Here is an 18,575-nt window from a genome sequence, read left to right as displayed (position 1 = left end):
ATGTGACACCAAAAGAATAAAACGAATGTAATTCTCTAAACTTAACCACAGAACAGTCTCTTGATCTCTTCTGAAACTGTCAACATACTGTTTCCTAGCATTTCCAGAGTACTTGGAAACCAAGAAAGACTCCATTATGTGTTCCTTCCCTGTTTGTCTCTGTCCAAGACAAAAGAAGAGACAGCAAGCACACAGTTACCTTGGTAATGGTGAGCACGATGTCAGTGGATGTTACCAGAGGGTGGGGCTTTCCCATCAGCCTGTAGCCAATCACCTGGGGAAGCACCATACTGATAGGCTGACCCAGCATGACAGCTTCTGCTTCAATGCCACCCACACCTGCAGTGAACGGCATGACCAGAACAAGGCTTTCATTATTCCACACTACAGCCCCCAGCTATAGACTCAGTGGCAGTAACAGGTAATAAACCTAGTTATAGGCTTAAGTGGTACAGAGTTCTGTTTCTATAAACGTCAGTTGTTATATATATAGTACTATTTCCCTCTACAGAATTAACAAAAGTGTCCCCGAAATAGCTGTATCAAAATCCCTCAGTGCCACATACAATGGACAGTAGGGATCAAGAGTCCTTTTTAACAAACAACACAGTTGATTTCCATTTATGCTAAATGTTCCTAACCCTTATTCCAGTTCTTTCTCCAAATGTAATTATTCACTGCCCACAAGGTGCCAGGCACAGCAGTGAACAAGGCAGACAAAAATGCCTCTGCTACACCTGCGGTCATGAGAGCCGATGCTCCTGGACTGCAATGGCATCAGTGTGAATGAAGAGAGCATACACAGAACGGGAGCCTGGAACACTCACCCCAGCCAAGAACACCCAAACCGTCAATCATGGTCGTGTGCGAATCGGTGCCCACGAGGCTGTCGGGGTAGTAGTATCCATCCTGATCAAACACTACTCTGGCCAAGTATTCCAGATTCACCTGGTGGATGATTCCTGAGCCGGGAGGGATAATCCGCATGTTTCGAAAAGCCTTGGAACCCCACTAAGATTGAAGAGTGAAAGAACACCATGAATACCTGAAATACCTCTCAGTACGTCGCCCTCTACCCCACACACAGAAAACACAACACTGGAACCCAACGCTGCCTATACCTTTAAAAATTCAAATCGTTCTCTATTTCTTTCAAATTCTAGGTCTTGATTCTTCTGTAAGCTGTCAGCCCTGCCAGAGAGATAAACAAAATGTATGAATTTGGAGGCTTAAAATATTATTGGTTAAGTTCACCGGTAATTAATAAAGTGGCACGGGCATCTGCTGGCTTTCTGGGTGGGATTAGGAATTCTCTACCAGTACAATGGGGAAAAGGAGACGTAACTCGTAAAAGTACAAGTATTATTGTTTGGTTCAAGGGATTCTATAATGCCTTCAAATATTGCAGACAGAAAACATGGCCTGAATTCCAGTTAAAACGAATCAAATTATAAAGCCTTCCACTTGGGAACAGATTCAAGACATGTATGACAACAGCAGCTTAGACATTTAAAGAACCCTTATTTCTGCATCCCCTTCTCATCCATGACCTTGTCACAACACTGCTGGTGCTGAGCCCTGTCCGGGTTACTATCTTCTACTGTTTATGTAGGGAGATGGCAAAGAGCAATGCCCAGAGGGCAGTCATTTTTAGAATCGAGATTTCCTAGGACTTGGACAGAGGTTTACAGGGAAGCTGGTGCTACCCAAGAATGTGTAAACCCCAGAGTCTGTGCTGAGGTTTTCTCCAGGTCATTCGGTAAATCAGCACTGCCACCAGCAATGCCGGGCATCAGGAACATTTCCAGATTCTTACAACTCAACCGTAGCAGTCTGAGTCCAGGTCAGATAACTCAGTCAGAATTTTGTAGATTCAGTGGAGAAGGCACCCATAATTTGCACCTCACGGACTGAAGAACTGTAGTCAAATTAAAGCTAAAACCTCCCAAGCCAGTTTTTATTAAGAAAATAGTTACCATTTATGGACATTACAATGAAACAGCCATGATTTTATCATTTTAAGATTTTGTTTCATGTATTTGAAGAACAGTTACGGGAGGAGCGGGGAAGGAAAAAAAGACTGACTGATTTTCCATCTGCCAGTTCACTCCCCAGATGGTTACAACAGCTGTGGCGAAGCCAGGAGTCTGGAACTCCATCCAGGTCCCACACAGCGGTGGCAGGAGCCCAAGTACTTGGGCCATCTTTCACTGTTTTCTCAGGAGCATTAGCAGAGCTCTGGATCAGAAGTGGAGCAGCCGAGATTCAAACCGGTGCTCATATGGGCTACCAGCAAAGGCGGTGGCTTACCCTGCTGTGCCACAGTGCCAGCCCCCAGCCTCCATTTTAAATACAGTAATTTTCTCATTCTCCATAATAACCCTTTGAGTGAGGTTCAATTAATATTCACATTTTTCAAATGAGGAAAAAGAGACACAGAGAGGTTAAGAAACTTGCTCAGGACCATACAGCTGGTACATGGCTAAAATGAAATTCAAACCCAGGTGGTCTGACTCCAGAGTTGAAAACTCTTAATTCTGATGCCATACTGCCTCTCTGCAGGAATAATCACAGGTGCAGAGACTGTGCAAGCCACAGCAGTACTGGTAGCAATGACCATCACTAATTAAGCAACATGGTGTCACAGTGCTCAGTGCTTCACAGGTGAACTCAATCAATCAGCATAACAACACTCACGTAGATACTATTGTTATCCCCAATCTACAGAAATAGCAACAGGGGCACAGACAGGCTAGATGCTTGTCCAAGATCAAATAATTGGTAAATACAGAACTGCCAGCTGAACCCAGGTCCGATTGGCCCTCAGGTTTCCACCTTAACCTCTTATCTATTACTCACCCGCCTCCTCCCTTATTATCTACCAAAAGCCTATTATGTGGGCATACAACAGTGCAAAAGGCACCCAGTCTCTGCCCCTCATCCCGGAGCAGAGAGCTTGATAAGAGATACAGAAATAACCAGGCAATTATAAAAACGTGTGATTACTAATGCCTGATATTAGTAAGTACAGAGTGCCATAGGGGCACTCAGCAAAGGTCCTACAACCAACCAGGTGGTCTCCACTGCCTTCCAGAAGGAGAAGGCATGGAGGTAGTCTCAAGGGTAAGGGGTGCCAGACAGAGATAAGGATAAGCACTCCTGGGGGGAACAGGACTGGAAACATGTATTACATACCTCACAGAGAGCACACTGTCTTACCACGCTGATTCTTTTTCCCTGATGGGAAGATTCTCCAAGGTAAGCATCAACTGCTTTACTGGCAGCAATTCCCAAGACTGCCTTAGAGCAAAGCCTACAAACTACAACCCATAGACTAAATTTGGCTCAATGCCTCAATATCCTTGGTCCTCAAATAATGAGTAAGTTTTTAAACATTGGAGGCGGGGTGTGGAGAGTATGTGACAGAGATAGCATGTGGCTATACTGAAAATATTTACTTGGCCTTTATGGCAAAAGTATGTTGGTCCCTGAGAGAATGTGTTCATGTTACAGAAAAGCAAAAGGGAGAAACCTTAGTACAGAACAAGGAGACGCCAGGGCAGATGCCTAGACCTGCAGAGCTCCAGACAAGATGCAGCTGTTCTCAAGGTCCTCCTCTCCACCTCCTTCTCTAAAGACCCCACCTCCCCTTCAAATCCCCATTTCCAGTGAATCTTGGGCATCTGCATCAAAAATGCCTTGGGGGCCACACATCAATGGGCCAAACTCCACTACATGGCCTTCTTACTAACTCTGCTCCTCTTCCCTGTCTGCCCACAGCTCACTTAATGACCACCTGTCTTAGATTGATAACCTGCATCTTTCCAACTACTGGCTCCGGAGATAGCCTCTTAACTAGTTTCTCTGTTAGGTCAAAGTAGCTTTCACACTGCCACCAGAATCAGTTTTCTAAAATGGACTACCTTGCACCAGCTGGAATCTGCCAGTGGCGTCTCATTGTCTAATAAGGTACAAATTCCTTGTCTCGAAAGCCAAGTCCTTCAACTTGACCTCAATCTTCCTTTATCACCCTCTTCACTCTGCAGCCCATGCTCGCAGCTTCAGCCCTCACCGTCTGCAGCAAACCCCACTTTCCTTACGCTTCTGTGCAAGCTGCTTTTTTCCAGCTCTGCTGTCCTGGGTCAAGACACTCCATGACCCAGATCACGTCAGTCTGCAGAGAATTCTCTGACTCTCCAAGTCAGCACGATCTGCACCCCTGTCTGTGGTGACTAGACTTACTCAGCTATGTGAAAATTGTGTTCACTAATCTCTCTTCTAAATCAACCTGTTACTTGAATAAATACTGGCTATCTAGATTAAATGAATTTAATTAAATAATAAAAAAGGCATTCCCAGCCATTACTTCTGCCAGCAGAGTTCAGATGCTTAATTAGGGGTGGCCCCTGCCCACCCCATCTCTTCTTCTGCTATCCTCTGAGCGCTTCCAGACAGCCAGGCATTGTCGCTATCCTTTCTCTACCACCAGGAGGATGTCAGAGCTTCTCACAACTGAAGCACAGGTGGAACAGTATATCTGCCCCAGAAAATGTGGAGTCAGTTTGATAGAACCAATGTATTCACAAGGTAAGATAAGCCATAAATGCATAGGGTGTTTTACGATATGGCAATTCAAGGTGAAAATCCACTTACTCATGCAAACAAAACATCTACTATATGCTAAGCTTGGCTACTGTTAGTTACTGGAATGAATAGACTGAGAATTCAAAAAAATTTTTTTTTGTCACTCAGAACTTTCCTAAATTACCCTAATTTAGTAAGATCTCTGAATGAGAATGGCTTCACAGACTAAAGAGGAAATTTCTTCTTAGTTACATTCTTTGAGTTCAGATTTGGATGCAGTTCCAAGTTTTTGAGAATTAGATTGACTGTTGTTCCACAAACTCACAAACATTTACAGAGGAGATAGTTTTCTCACTCAAGAAATTTCGTGAGAAAATGTTGTAAGATTCTTGTTGAGATTTCTTTTTCTTTCTTTTTTTTTTTTTTTTGACAGGCAGAGTGGACAGTGAGAGAAAGAGAGAGAGAGAGAAAGGTCTTCCTTTGCCGTTGGTTCACCCTCCAATGGCCGCCGCAGCCGGCGCACTGCGCTGATCCGAAGGCAGGAGCCAGGTGCCTCTCCTGGTCTCCCATGGGGTGCAGGGCCCAAGCACCTGGGCCATCCTCCACTGCACTCCCGGGCCACAGCAGAGAACTGACCTGGAAGGGGGGCAACCGGAACAGAATCCGGCACCCCGACTGGGACTAGAACCCAGTGTGCCGGCGCCGCAAGGCGGAAGATTAGCTTATTGAGCTGCAGCGCCGGCCGTTGAGATTTCTCTGTGATGATTCTGTAAAATGTTACAATGATGTGCTGGTTAGATCTTCAATTCCTAAAGATGGCGTAAGACCAGTTAATAATATTAAAACCAGCCAAACAGCTTAGAAATATTTAAGGAAGAAATCACCATCCTGTCACTCATTACTCAAATTTTTCTAGCTCATTTCTGGAAACAGAGCTGGAAACAAGCCCAAATCACACATGTCTTATTTAATTCCTTAGAAAAATGCAGAGAGAGACCAGGAGGTCAAATTGCAAAACCCTAACTCAAGAAATAAAAATAAACCACCACCAAACGGAAACACTTCTAACAGAAATGTCTTAACTTCTATGTGTTTTCCAGAGCTGGTTATCTATCTAGTCAAAGTACAACCCTGGAGTTTGCTGTTTTCATTACACTGTTTTCAGTACTACAGTGTTAGTGAAAAGTCCATAAAAAAAAGTCAAACCAGCATTGATGGAAATCAAGGTCTAAAGGGAAAAAATAGTTTCAGTGAACTTGGTGATGATCTAGATATGTTAACAGCCAAAAGCTCTTTGAATTTTGAGTTAGTAGACTTTAGACATGAAAACAATTACAATTCTGTCTCCACCAGTAATTTCACCTTCTAGGCCACCGAAATGTGGGTTAATCCATCAACATGAATGAGAAAAATGAAATTGAAGTTGGCCATGATTCTATGAGGCAACTTTAATAACTTCTGAAGTGGGACTTTAGGAAACAGCCTTACTCTCAATATGTGTGTGTGTGTGTGTGTGTGTTTTAACTTCTCCATTTAAACCAAAACATTTGGGACCAGCATTGTGCTGAACTAGGGTAAGACGCACTGGCATCTTGTATCATAGTGCCAGTTTGAGTCCTGGTTGCTCTACTTCTGATCCAGCTCCCTGCTAGTGTACCTGGGAAGGCAGCCAAGAATGGCCCAAGTACTGGGGACCCAGCCACACATGTAGGAAACCAAGAAAAAGTTTCAGGCTATTGCGTTCGGTCTGGCCCAGCCTTGGCTGTTGCAACCTTTTCAAGAATGAACCAATGGATGGAAGATCTCTCTTTCTCCCTCTCTCTCCTGTCACTCTGCCTTTCAGATGAATGAATACATATATCTTAAAAAAAAAAAAAAAAAAAAAAAAAAAAAACCTCACACACACACATTAAATTGAGTTCTTGTGTTTTTGGGAGAGGGGAAAAAGGGAAGACACAAAGGACGACTTCGGAATCCAAAGGAAAGGGAAGGAATGGTGAATTCTCAGTCTTTTTCCAAGAGCTGTAAGTTTAGGAGACAAAGCAGAGTTCTCAATAATCCAAATTTAACTGGTTGTAACATCCGAAATATGAATTGGAGAATGACCATTTTCTAATTTTCTTTTGAAGGTGTATGGGACCTACTTAAACTCTCGAGGAAGCAAAATCGTTTTTTATTTTCCCTTTGAGTGGTCTGCTTCATATTCTTAAATGAGTTTTTAAAATCATGAAAATAGCTTCTTGTAAAAATAAAGATTAATCCCAAAGTTAACCATTCAGGAGTCTGGAACCTTTTAAACCAGGGTAACTTTTCATATAGCTGAATTCACTCTACACAAATAGTTTAGTACCTGGCACACAGGGCTACAACATGAGCATTTTTTTTTTTTAGAGTTATTTATTTGGAAGGAAGAGTTACAGAGAGGCAGAGGCAGAGAAAGAGGTCTTCCATCTACTGGTTTACTCCCTAGATGGCCGCAACGGCCGCAGCTGTGCTGATCTGAAGCCAGGAGCTTCTTCTGGGTCTCCCACGTGGGTGCAGGGGTCTAAGGGCTTGGGCCATCTTCCACTGCTTTCCACGGCCATAGCAGAGAGAAAGATTGGAAGTGGAGCAGCTGGGACTCAAACCAGTGCCCATATGGGATGCTGGCACTGCAGGTGGTGGCTTTATCCACTATGCCACAGTGCCAGCCTGTCGCTCCCCGTCTTCATGGGGGAACGACACAGGACCCTGCGCTGTTCTCTCGTCTGCTCGGCCCTCCCCGGGTTTGCTGCTGGTTCTTCCCGGGTTGGCTACTATCCCTTCCACCTCCGTGGAAGGGCAGTTCCCCCTGGCCGCATTCCCCACTTCCGCAGGGGAGCGGCACACCGCCGGCCGGCTCTCTGGGGGCTGCACGGGTTCCCTTAGATGTTCCCCATAGATGTTTCTGGTGCATGCCGTTTCTCTCCTCCTTTATGGTCCTCCTCCGCCAATCCCAACTCGGCCGCCCACACGCCGAGCACGCTGCTCTCCAATCAGGAGCAAGTCCTACAGTCCATCAGTTGAACTGGAGGCAGCTGTGCGGAAGCTGTTTACTTCTCTCCCAGCGCCATATTGTGGGAGAGCAGATGCATAGAATAAGTCCTAATTCGAGTAACTTAGTCTAGTCCGGATTGCTCCCCACAGATCCCCCTTTCTTTTTATTTTTTAGCGTTGATACACGCCTGTCTTCGGTGTCCCGCGGTACACACTCTGCTCTACTTGCTAGAGTTGCCACAGGCTCTTACAAGTCCTATCCATCAGGCAAAACCGAATCCGGGTCCTCTCTTCGCCATGTTGTGAGGAGGTTTTTAGGCGCTGATGCGTGCCTGTGTTCGGTGCCCTGCAGCGCATGCTCTGCTCTGCCTGCAGGGGACTTACAAGACCTATCAGGCAAACCGAATCCAAGCCTTCTCATTGCCTTATTGTGGGGGAGACTTATTAGTGTTGGTTCGTGCCTATCTTCGGTGACCTGCAGCTCATACTCTGGTCGAGCTTTGCTGGCGCTTACCGCCTTAAATCAGGCAGACCGAATCCAAGCCTCCTAATTGTTGCATTGTGGGGAAGCTTTACTGATGTTAATTCGTGCCTGTCTTCGGTGACCTGCGGCTAGCCGCCCAGGTGCTCATCGCCTCACTAATCGGGCAGACCGAATCCAAGCCTTCTAATTGGCATGTTGAGGGAGGCCTTATTTTTCTCTATTTCTCTATCTCCGGGCATTCCTACCTCTCATTTCACTTCTATCTGCCAACATTCCCATTTCTCTTTTACTTCACTTCCAAACTTCTGTTTCTCTTATCCCCGCAGCTTTCCGGCACCTCGCCCCGCCGGCGGGTTCCCGGCTCTGCGCCGCTTCAGCCCGCGCGCCTCTCTCATCTGCGCAGCTTCCCGGCTTTGCGCGGCTCGGCTTTGCGCGCTCCGCGGTCTCCACGCTTAACCCTTTCGCGTCTGAACCACGGCCTACGCCAGCGTTCCCTATCTATTCACGCCCCGTGCTCTCTCTGCACGCGGCGGCTTCCGCGAGTAACACAGCGTAGCTTGCGTCTCCGCCACTAGGATTCAATCCAAGTTCCCCGGGCTAGCCTGGCGAATTCAACCCAGCGTACGTCTCCGCCCCACGGTTTGGCTTCCCGTCCTTTGCTCCCCGGGCTAATCAGACGGATCCCAATCTGGCTTGCGTCTCAGCTTCTGGTTTTAACTTTTCGCCCCCTATTCCCGGGCTAACTTGAGAATCCCAAAGTGGCTTTCGTTTCCGCCTTGGCCTGCCCTCGCGGCTTCATTTTCCCTAACATTTTTCTCTACCCGGTATGTTTCCCCAAACTTTCCTCCAACAATACTCCTCCCTCATTTCTCCTGGCCTCTCCCCACAGTCCGCGTCGGAGTCTGTTTGTTCTAGCTTTCACTTTCGCTTTCGACCTTAGAGATTTCTCCCAGCTTCCCCCCGTAGTCCGTATACGAGTCTATGCCTAGGCTTTCAACAGCTTCTTCCGGCACCCTTTTTCGTCCGGCTTTTCCCTAGGCTGTTTGCTAGTCTCTCTCTCCGGTAATTTCCCAATTCTTCCCGTTTCTTCCCGTTTCTTCCCTCCTAAGTTTGCTATCCGTCCTAGGTTTCCTATCCGAGTCAGGTTTCCTATCCGAGTCAGGTTTCCTATCCGAGTCACGGCACCATTATGTCGCTCCCCGTCTTCATGGGGGAACGACACAGGACCCTGCGCTGTTCTCTCGTCTGCTCGGCCCTCCCCGGGTTTGCTGCTGGTTCTTCCCGGGTTGGCTACTATCCCTTCCACCTCCGTGGAAGGGCAGTTCCCCCTGGCCGCATTCCCCACTTCCGCAGGGGAGCGGCACACCGCCGGCCGGCTCTCTGGGGGCTGCACGGGTTCCCTTAGATGTTCCCCATAGATGTTTCTGGTGCATGCCGTTTCTCTCCTCCTTTATGGTCCTCCTCCGCCAATCCCAACTCGGCCGCCCACACGCCGAGCACGCTGCTCTCCAATCAGGAGCAAGTCCTACAGTCCATCAGTTGAACTGGAGGCAGCTGTGCGGAAGCTGTTTACTTCTCTCCCAGCGCCATATTGTGGGAGAGCAGATGCATAGAATAAGTCCTAATTCGAGTAACTTAGTCTAGTCCGGATTGCTCCCCACACCAGCCCATGTGTTCTAAGTCTTAGCAAGCACTTTAAAATTATAAAGTTTGCCTAATAAACCACTTCACAGATGTACCTTACCTTAATACATCATTTTTTGCTGGACATTTAGTGTGCTTCTAGGTGTTCATTAATAAACGTTAATGAACATCAAGCTTTTTCTGAATTTCAGCTAACAAAGGTATGCTTAAAATTTTTCAGATAAGGGATAAAGAAATTTCTCATATTTCATTTCTTCTAATTTACATTACAAGGGGCCAGCACCAGGGTGCAGAGGGTTAAGCCACTGTCTGCAGTGCCAGCATCCTATATGGGTGCTATTTTGAGTCCTGGTTGCTCCACTTCTGATCCAGCTCCCTGCTAATGTGCCTGGGAAAGCAGCAGAAGATGGCCCAAGTGCTTGGGCCCCTGCAACCAGGTGGGAGACTTGGATGAAGCTCCTTGCTTCTGACTTTGGCCTGGCCTCATCCAGCTGTGGCTATTGTGGCCATTTGTGAAGTGAACCAGCGAATAGAAGATCTCTCTCTACCTCTCCCTCTCAATTTATACTTCGGACTTTCAAATAAATAACAATCTTTAAAAAAGAAAACTTACAGTGGAAAATCTCATACTACTTTTAAATTGTTTATTTTATAATCTTAACTGTAGTAAGAGAAAATAATATCTGATAATTTTTGTTATTCTGTGTAAAACTGAAGACTTACTATATTGTTTACCGTTTGCATTTCCTTTTATTGTGCAATGTTCACTTTCCTTGGCTTATTTATCTGCTGAGTCTTGTAATTTTTCTAAATGGATTTTTATTTGTTTAGGATATTAATCCTTTGCCATATTTTAGCAAATGTTTTACTGTTTTTCCTTTGAAGTCATTAAACCTACAGCTTTTTCTGATTTATTCATTGCTTCTGCACTTTATAAGGTCTTCCTCATGAAGACAAGTGAATATATAAATTTATATTTTCTTCTAATTTTTTTTAACACTTATGCTTTAACTTATCCCTCCACTAAATAATCTTCCCTGTATGATACATGGGAAAGTCATTTCATTTTCCACTGATAATTGTAATTTTATGCACTCATACTTCTAGATTAATATACTAGCCTCCTTAGGTAGCTTCCCGATTGTCCTCTCTGTATCCAAACCCTTGTTATGTAATCTTGTAGTTACTTCTACAAAGACAGGTTGTACTGTTCTACCCCACCCCCAACCACGACGTTCAGCTGACCACGTGCCTTGCTTTGAGCAGCAGAAGTGGTCCTGTGCAGGTCTTCAGGAAGCTCTTGAGAGAGATGGTGTGTTTCTGCTCGCTCTCCTGCGCAAGCAGCCAGCCCAGCCATGGCAGCAGGATGCAGAGCTGCTCAACTGCCCTTGCCTGGGTCTGCTGACTCCCAACCAACTGGTGGCTGTGTCAGAGCTGAATTCTGACTGTGACTCCACTGTGATTCGGGGGTTATTCACTACACAGCAACAGCTGATGCTTACACTTATTTTACACTGAATTCATGGTCCTGGCTGGTGCAATCTCTGCTTTTGGAGGAAAGGACAAATGGCAGTTTCTCTTATCTCATTCTCACTAGGAGCAGGCTACTGGTTTCTTTTTTCTCAAGTTTGATTTCACTTTCTGCTGAATCCTGTCAAATGCCAACTTGGGAGTGAACCAGAGAATGGAAGACCTCTCTCTCTCTTCCTCTCCTCTCCCTATGTAAATATTTCAAATAAATAAATATTTTTTAAAAAAATCAACTGATCTTTCTTTCTCTTCTTTCAAATAAATAAATAAATCTTAAAAAAATTCATTTCCCTCACGGTTAATTTCAAGGTCACCTGGTTTAGTGTACTAACAGCCTATTACATGCTTAACTCTTGCATTCAGGGAGCTGACAGTCTCCTTATCCAGACAACTCAAGGGGCAACTTCCTTTTAAGGATAACCTCCAATATAGACACTAAATCTTCTAGGTAGTTGAAGAACAGGGAGTTTGACGTATGCTGGAAAGTGAGCAATTCCTAACAGAAAATTTAAACTGGCCTTGCAGGACAGGCAGGAGTTTGGCAGGAAGAAAGGAGAGGATATTCCAAACAACAGAGGACAATGAAATATCACAAGAAGAAAGGCAGTAGGAATGGAAACCAAATCAGAGATGCAGAGACAGCCAGATATGGAACAGTTGTTTGGGATCAAAAAAAGGAATATAGCTCTGATGGATTAAAGAAGCACAAAAACCCAAACCTGTTTAAAGACAAACACATACAAGTATTGACAAGACGCTCATGGTGGAACTTCACATGTGTGTGTTTCCTCCAGACCTCAAGCCAGATTCAAAGCAGGCTGCTCCTCCCCAAGAAGGAAACACACACACACATACAGAGTAAATGTCCTCCTCCTTCTCCAAAAAATCTTCCCTGGAAAACCTGCATTAAGCTTGTATTATTCCTAAAGATAGCACTGAAAGATTTCCTTGTATACAGATATAAAAAAGGACTTGTATTCCAAGATTTTGCATGAAGCAGAAAACCCGAGCATTCCTCTGAATCTCTCACCTTCTGTTGAAATCAACCTGGATGGAGTGATCGATTACAAGATCAACAGGACAGATAGGGTTTATTTTCTCTGGATCACCCCCTAATTTTTTCACAGCATCACGCATTGCAGCAAAGTCAACCACAGATGGTACACCCCTAAGAGAGAGAGAATTAAACAGTAAATAAGTCTTACACACTTATAATGTTTCAGGTTTTGCCTCCATTGATAACATGGGCAAAGGACTATCTCATCAGAGGAGGTTAATAATGGGTGACCTAGAAAAGTGAAAATTTCTATTTCCTTGAGGAGGAATCAAATAGGTAATAAGTACTATGATTGAGCAGTATATCTATGTACTGTTTTATCACTGTAACAGATTCGATGGCAAGTATGCTCTAGAGAGAGAAATTATGTGAAAACGAGACACCAAAAAAAAAAAACAAAACTTGTGGCCATAACCGCCTCCCATTCACATGGTGGGTTAACAAAGACTTCCCGAAGACAAATGGGTCGCACTTTCAACTTCAGAGCAAATTCAAAGGAATGGATACAACAGAAAAGCAGGCTGTGAACCAGACTCACATTAAGTGGATCCTTCTTTCTTACTACCTTGGAAGTATAGAATTTGGGTGATTTTCCTCTAGAAAAATGAAACTGGGCTTCTAAGAAGGATGGAAAGTCAGGGTCTCACAGATGTGGAACAAGGACTCCTGGACTAGCAGGATGTGAGCTGAGGCTTGACAGCAACAGTCAGATCTGTGAACGACCTAGCCCCCTCCCCAGAGCACATCAGTGTTTCAAGTACAGTTATTCAAAACTACATTTCCCAAGTGACAGCACATGGAGAGAAAAAGGTTCTCAGCTCTGCTCCGTGCTACTTCACTCACCTTCCCTGACCTTACTCAGAACTAGGGCCTTTGTGATGAAGGACAAGGACCCTTGACACTGGAAAAGGTGGGGTGACTACACACCCCAGTGTGCTTAAGACAACCCAGTTTACTCTTCCTGCTGGGGGGTCAACAGCTCCCTTTTGCCCTCAAAAGTGTCTGGATATGTGGGTGATACATTATACTACAGTCACTACAGGGCTTTCTGTTTGTTTCTGCACCAACAGTTTCTCGAATGGCTGACAAGGGAGGCAGAGGAGAGTGAGGTGGTATTGGCTCACGTGAAGTCCTGCAGGATGACACGGGCAGGTTTGAATGGCACTTCTATGTTCATATGCTGCGTGACATTCCAGTTCAGGATATTTTCAATGTCTTCTTTCTTCACCAAAAACTTATCACAGTTCCGAACGGCTGCCTCCAGGAGAACTCTGATTGAAAACGGTAAGCGTCCTGGGAACAAGATAACAAACAAAACCAGTGGATACTTTCTTATCTATCAGGGCTCCCTATAAAGCGAATTCCTACATAAAGCTGATACAAGGTATCAGACTATTCTTCCAATAGGGTAAGAGGGTAAAGTGACCAATAGTTTATAAAATCTATGAATATAGAAGAGAGTTACGAGACATTTAGTAGGAGAAAATGCTCACAGTGAATAAAACCAAAATATCACAATTTATTCTTTCATACTAAATGGTTGCCTTGGATTCCAGTAACAGGAAGTTTCACTTACATCGATATCTCACCATCAGTGTAGATATTTACTGTTTTATATGTTAGCAAGTAATACATATTTATACAAACATGCAGGATAACATTTCTGCTCATGAGAAAGTAATCTCTGCAATTATAATTAAGCAAAGCACGGGCATGTCCATCTTTCAAAGGAAATGAAATCTTAAATACTATGTAGCATGGCCACTAGTAACTAGAGTTTCTAGGATAAAACACTAATTCATTTTAAAAAAAAAAACCCAAAACTTATTTATTTATAAAAACAAAAGTTCTATCTTGATATATGAAAATTATTGATCAACTGGAAATACTATCTAGAAAAAACAGTGCAAAGGTAGAAAAATCACAGGATTTGGAATAAAAAAAAAAAGACTTGTTTTCTTGTCCCCTGCTGCTGCACTCCCACTTGTTATCTGAGCATGTGTCTCTGACCCTCTCTGGGCTTCAGCTTCCTCAGTACTTAAGTGATACACATGCACAAATATGATCTACTGTGAAGTAGCTTTTTTTTTTTTTTTAATTTATTTATTTATTAGAAAGCCAGAGTTACAGAAAGAAGGAGAGGCAGAGAGAGAGAGAGAGGTCTTCCATCCACTGGTTCACTCCCCAGATGGCTACAATGGCTGGAGCTTTGCGGATCTGAAGCCAGGAACCAGGAGCCAGGAGCCAGGAGCCTCTTCCTGGCCTCCCACATGGATGCAGGGGCCCAAGGACTTGAGCCATCTTCTATTCCCAGGCCATAGCAGAGAGCTGGATCGGAAGTGGAGCAGCCGGGACTTGAACTGGCGCCCATATGGGATGCCGGCACTGCAGGCAGCGGCTTTACCCGCTACATCACAGCACTGGCCCCTGTGAAGTATCTTTCTTTCTTTCTTTTTTTTTTTTTTTTTTTTTTTTTGACAGGCAGAGTGGACAGTGAGAGAGAGAGACACAGAGAAAGGTCTTCCTTTGCCGTTGGTTCACCCTCCAATGGCCGCCGCGGCTGGTGCGCTGCGGCCGGCGTACCGTGCTGATCCGATGGCAGGAGCCAGGTGCTTCTCCTGGTCTCCCATGGGGTGCAGGGCCCAAGCACCTGAGCCATCCTCCACTGCCTTCCCGGGCCACAGCAGAGAGCTGGCCTGGAAGAGGGGCAACCGGGACAGAATCCGGCGCCCCGACTGGGACTAGAACCCGGTGTGCCGGCGCCGCAAGGCGGAGGATTAGCCTAGTGAGCCGCGGCGCCAGCCAGTATCTTAAAAATATTACATATATCATCATTTCCTACTTACAAATGACCAAGACAAGCAAGGCATATGTGAGTTTGTATGAATTCAAGAATACTCAGCCATTCTCTGCTAATCGTATTCCAACAATCATAAAAGCAAATTAATTATTAGGCAAATAAGTGTCCACTTGCTATCAGAGCAAATAACATCATTAAGCTATGCACCTACCATATCTTGAATAGTCTAATTTATTCAAATTGAAGAACTTCTTTCCTGGTTGTGCAGGATCTAACGGCTCAGCAAGGTATGCAAATGGGTTGCTCATGATTACTGATGGCCACGTGTCTCTGGAAAAGAACTAAAATATTTATTTCTTTTTTGGAAGCTGGATCTCATTTATTTTTAATAATTATGGTACACATTCACTGAAAGAAATCACTTGTTACAAACGGGAGTGGTGGGATTTACACAGATACAAGAATGGCATTCTTAGCCAACAGAATGACCTTCTGTTAAGCCACTGGGAAAGCTAGCACTGGCCTCTCAGAGTGCATAAAATTCCAAAATTCTTTTGTTTTTATGGCTTCCCAACATTATTCTACTGTTAGAAGGAGCAACAGAAATGAAGGATGCATCTCGTGGTAAATCATGACTAGATGAACAGATTTTTGAGTTGGGTTCATGGCCTGCTTGGCAGGGGGGAAGAGTCCACAGAAGGTGACATTATGCAATTGTATAAACCTTGAACTTTGGTTGTAGAAACCCCACAGTAGCTGTTTTCTGGTGGATTTCCTGTATAACAATCTCCACAGTATTTTTAGTATCTTGAACACAGTTAGTAGTCTTCCCAGTTTGCCTTTGCATAAGGGTGTCAACAGTACAGTGACACCAGAGAATCTTTATACCACGGTGACAGAAAGGCCCAAACTTCCCAGATACCCCAGCTCTGGGAAGGACTTCTCATGTTTCTTTTTACAAATTACAAGTGGTACACAAGGGAAGACACTGTCCCTGAGCCCACCACATAAAGAAACACTGGTTTTAAATAACTACATAACTTAGAGCACTGGATGGAAAATGGGCTTTCTGTCCACCTTTTGAGCAAAAATCCTTCAATGAATCCAGTTTTCAATATTCTCAATTTGAAGATAAAAATAGTATTTCTCTGGTTAACCCCAAGGTTTTTATGGGTAAATATTCAACATTCAATATATTTATGGAATGACCAATATGAATATATTACTGTAAAATGAAAAACAAATCATGCATAGAAAAGGACAGTTTGTGAGGCTAAATAACTTACAAGGATGCCTTATCTCTACAGGCAGGCGCCTATCTTCATTAAGACACAAAAGGGACTGGGGCTGACAAGTCAGGACTAGGAGAAAGACTGGTCTCATTGCATATTCATGTTTACATTTTTAACTGAGTCCACATATAAGTTTTAAAAAGTAGTCAAAAATACAAAAGAAATGGGTATTAGTACATCTAAGTCCAGGGCAGGTTGGGCATTCCTAATCAGAAAGCCCGGGACACTCTGGGAGATCTGGAGAGCACTGGCATAGGGCCACAGTGAAAACTTCCACACCTGACTTTAGGTGATAGGAGGCAGTCAAACACTGATACACTAAGAGTACTCTATAAAGTGTTTATGAAATAAATGAATTTTGTGTTTAGACTTGGGTCTCATTCCCAAGATGTATCAAGATGTATATGCAAATATCTCAAAATCCAAAAAAAGTCAGGAATCTGAAAAAAGTGAGATATTGGATCTACTTTTGGTCGTAAGCATTTCAGATAAGGGATACTCAACCTATCGAGGCAGTTCTGGAGAGAGCGGCAATTGACTGAGAAGCAGTCGCTGGCTTCCTGTAGTTATGGGTGCAGCAGGTGACAGGACAAGCCACAGGTACCTGTAACAGGCACAGGATATTGTAGAGTTCAAGAAAGCAAGGCTGTCGGCCCAGTGCCCCATTCCCAGGAATCACTTTTCCTTCCTTGTCACTCTTGGTGTCAGCGGCAGCTGCCATTTGGCAGGAGAGAATTCCTTTGGGAATTCTGCATGAAAGTAAGAAACTAGCTAGAGATAAAGGAACATACTGTAACTATGTACCCTAGGCCTTGTGTATTAGCATTTCCTGGGCATCATTCTTGTTGAAAATACTGATTCCCAAGTTTCTCTTCCCTACCCCTTGACCTACTGAATCAGCCTAGATGGGGAAGGGGCAGAAATCACCCTCTTTAATCTCCCAGGTGATTCTAGCACATGTTCCATTGAGAATCATTGCTGGACATTGCCAGGAAAGGTACATACACTAATTCAAGAAGCAATGAGGCAACATAGAAGATACAGGAATTGAAAGGGCACATTCTAGAACAGGAGTTACAACCAAAATGCTTCCAGGGAACCCACACAAGTGAGACAGGGCAGGGTGCAAGGAGATGGTGGCTTTAGTTCTTGTGTGCACGTAAGATAACGTACCACACAAGTACAAGACATTTGTTATTAGTATCCAGTAACCAAGAAGTAACCAGGAGCAAAAGGCTAATCATTGCTTATAAAGAAACAGGCTAATGTGTGTGGAAGAAGTTTACAGATCTGTGGGATTAAACAATGAGACTAATTCCACTGACTGGAATTCAGAAGACAGATTTAAAGAGGTGGTAGTGCTACTCTCCCTTTGATTTGTTACCCATGCTACAGCCCCCAGACTTAACTTCTCACTCCAAACAGAAGCAACTGCAACAGTAAAATGGCTGCTTTTTCCACCTGGAAAAATCATCAACAGAAGAGTGTCCCACAAAGGCTGTGGATGTTCCTCTGTAGCCAGTGGAAATAGTGAGAAACCCTCACCACACCGAGCACGACAGGTCACTCACCTCTTTAAATAGCCTCAAGTCCCGACACTTCCCATTTCTGTGTCAAGTCCACTACTCCGAGTTCAAAATTCTATGGTGGAGCCAGAGGCTAAGTTGTACCAACATGTACCAGCATGCAGTAGGGGACCAAATGCCCTAGGCAGAACTGGAAGCCTCACATGATTCCAGCTGTTCCCAGCACACTATAAAGCCAGCTACCAGTGCTGGATGCACACAGTGACCAAGATGGCTCTTGTGGCTTATGTGGGATGAGCGGATGCCACTTGGACACCCACAACCCAGATCAGGGTGCCTGGTTTTGAGTTCAGGCTCTACTTCTGAATCTAGCTTCCTGCTAATGTACACTTCGGAAGGCAGCAGTAATGGCTTAAGTACTTGGATCCCTGACTCCATGCAGGAGACTCAGATTGGGTTCCAGGCTCCTGGTCTAGCCTTGGTTATTCCAACTGGGAAGTGAATCACAGATCAAAGATGTGTATGAGTGTGTATGTGTGTTGTGTGTGTGTGTGCGCGTGCCTTTCAAGTAGAAATAAACTCAAATTTATTTTTTAAATGGATTCTATAAAGAGATCTATTGTCTGCCTCCTTTTTCCCTTAG

General features: G+C 44.4%; 1 protein-coding gene across 3 annotated transcripts in view; it reads right to left on the bottom strand.

Moving 5' to 3' along the window:
- The window catches only part of ACO1 (aconitase 1), a 60,929-nt gene that overhangs the window by 26,055 nt on the left and 16,299 nt on the right, over positions 1 to 18,575 (bottom strand). Inside the window, exons 2-8 of one of the 3 annotated variants that reach the window (XM_008248341.4) lie at positions 16,911 to 17,010; positions 15,326 to 15,455; positions 13,439 to 13,607; positions 12,288 to 12,425; positions 1,122 to 1,191; positions 828 to 1,011; positions 200 to 339 (exon numbers count right to left, since the gene is read on the bottom strand). In XM_008248341.4, coding sequence (XP_008246563.3) covers positions 200 to 339; positions 828 to 1,011; positions 1,122 to 1,191; positions 12,288 to 12,425; positions 13,439 to 13,607; positions 15,326 to 15,422 — 798 coding nt within the window. In that variant the 5' untranslated portion in view covers positions 15,423 to 15,455; positions 16,911 to 17,010. 3 annotated transcript variants of the gene reach the window in all.

The sequence above is a fragment of the Oryctolagus cuniculus genome, chromosome 1 (genome assembly GCF_964237555.1).
Source record: "Oryctolagus cuniculus chromosome 1, mOryCun1.1, whole genome shotgun sequence".
In the NCBI taxonomy this organism is placed as follows: domain Eukaryota; kingdom Metazoa; phylum Chordata; class Mammalia; order Lagomorpha; family Leporidae; genus Oryctolagus; species Oryctolagus cuniculus.
This window is presented reverse-complemented; position numbering and strand designations above follow the sequence as displayed.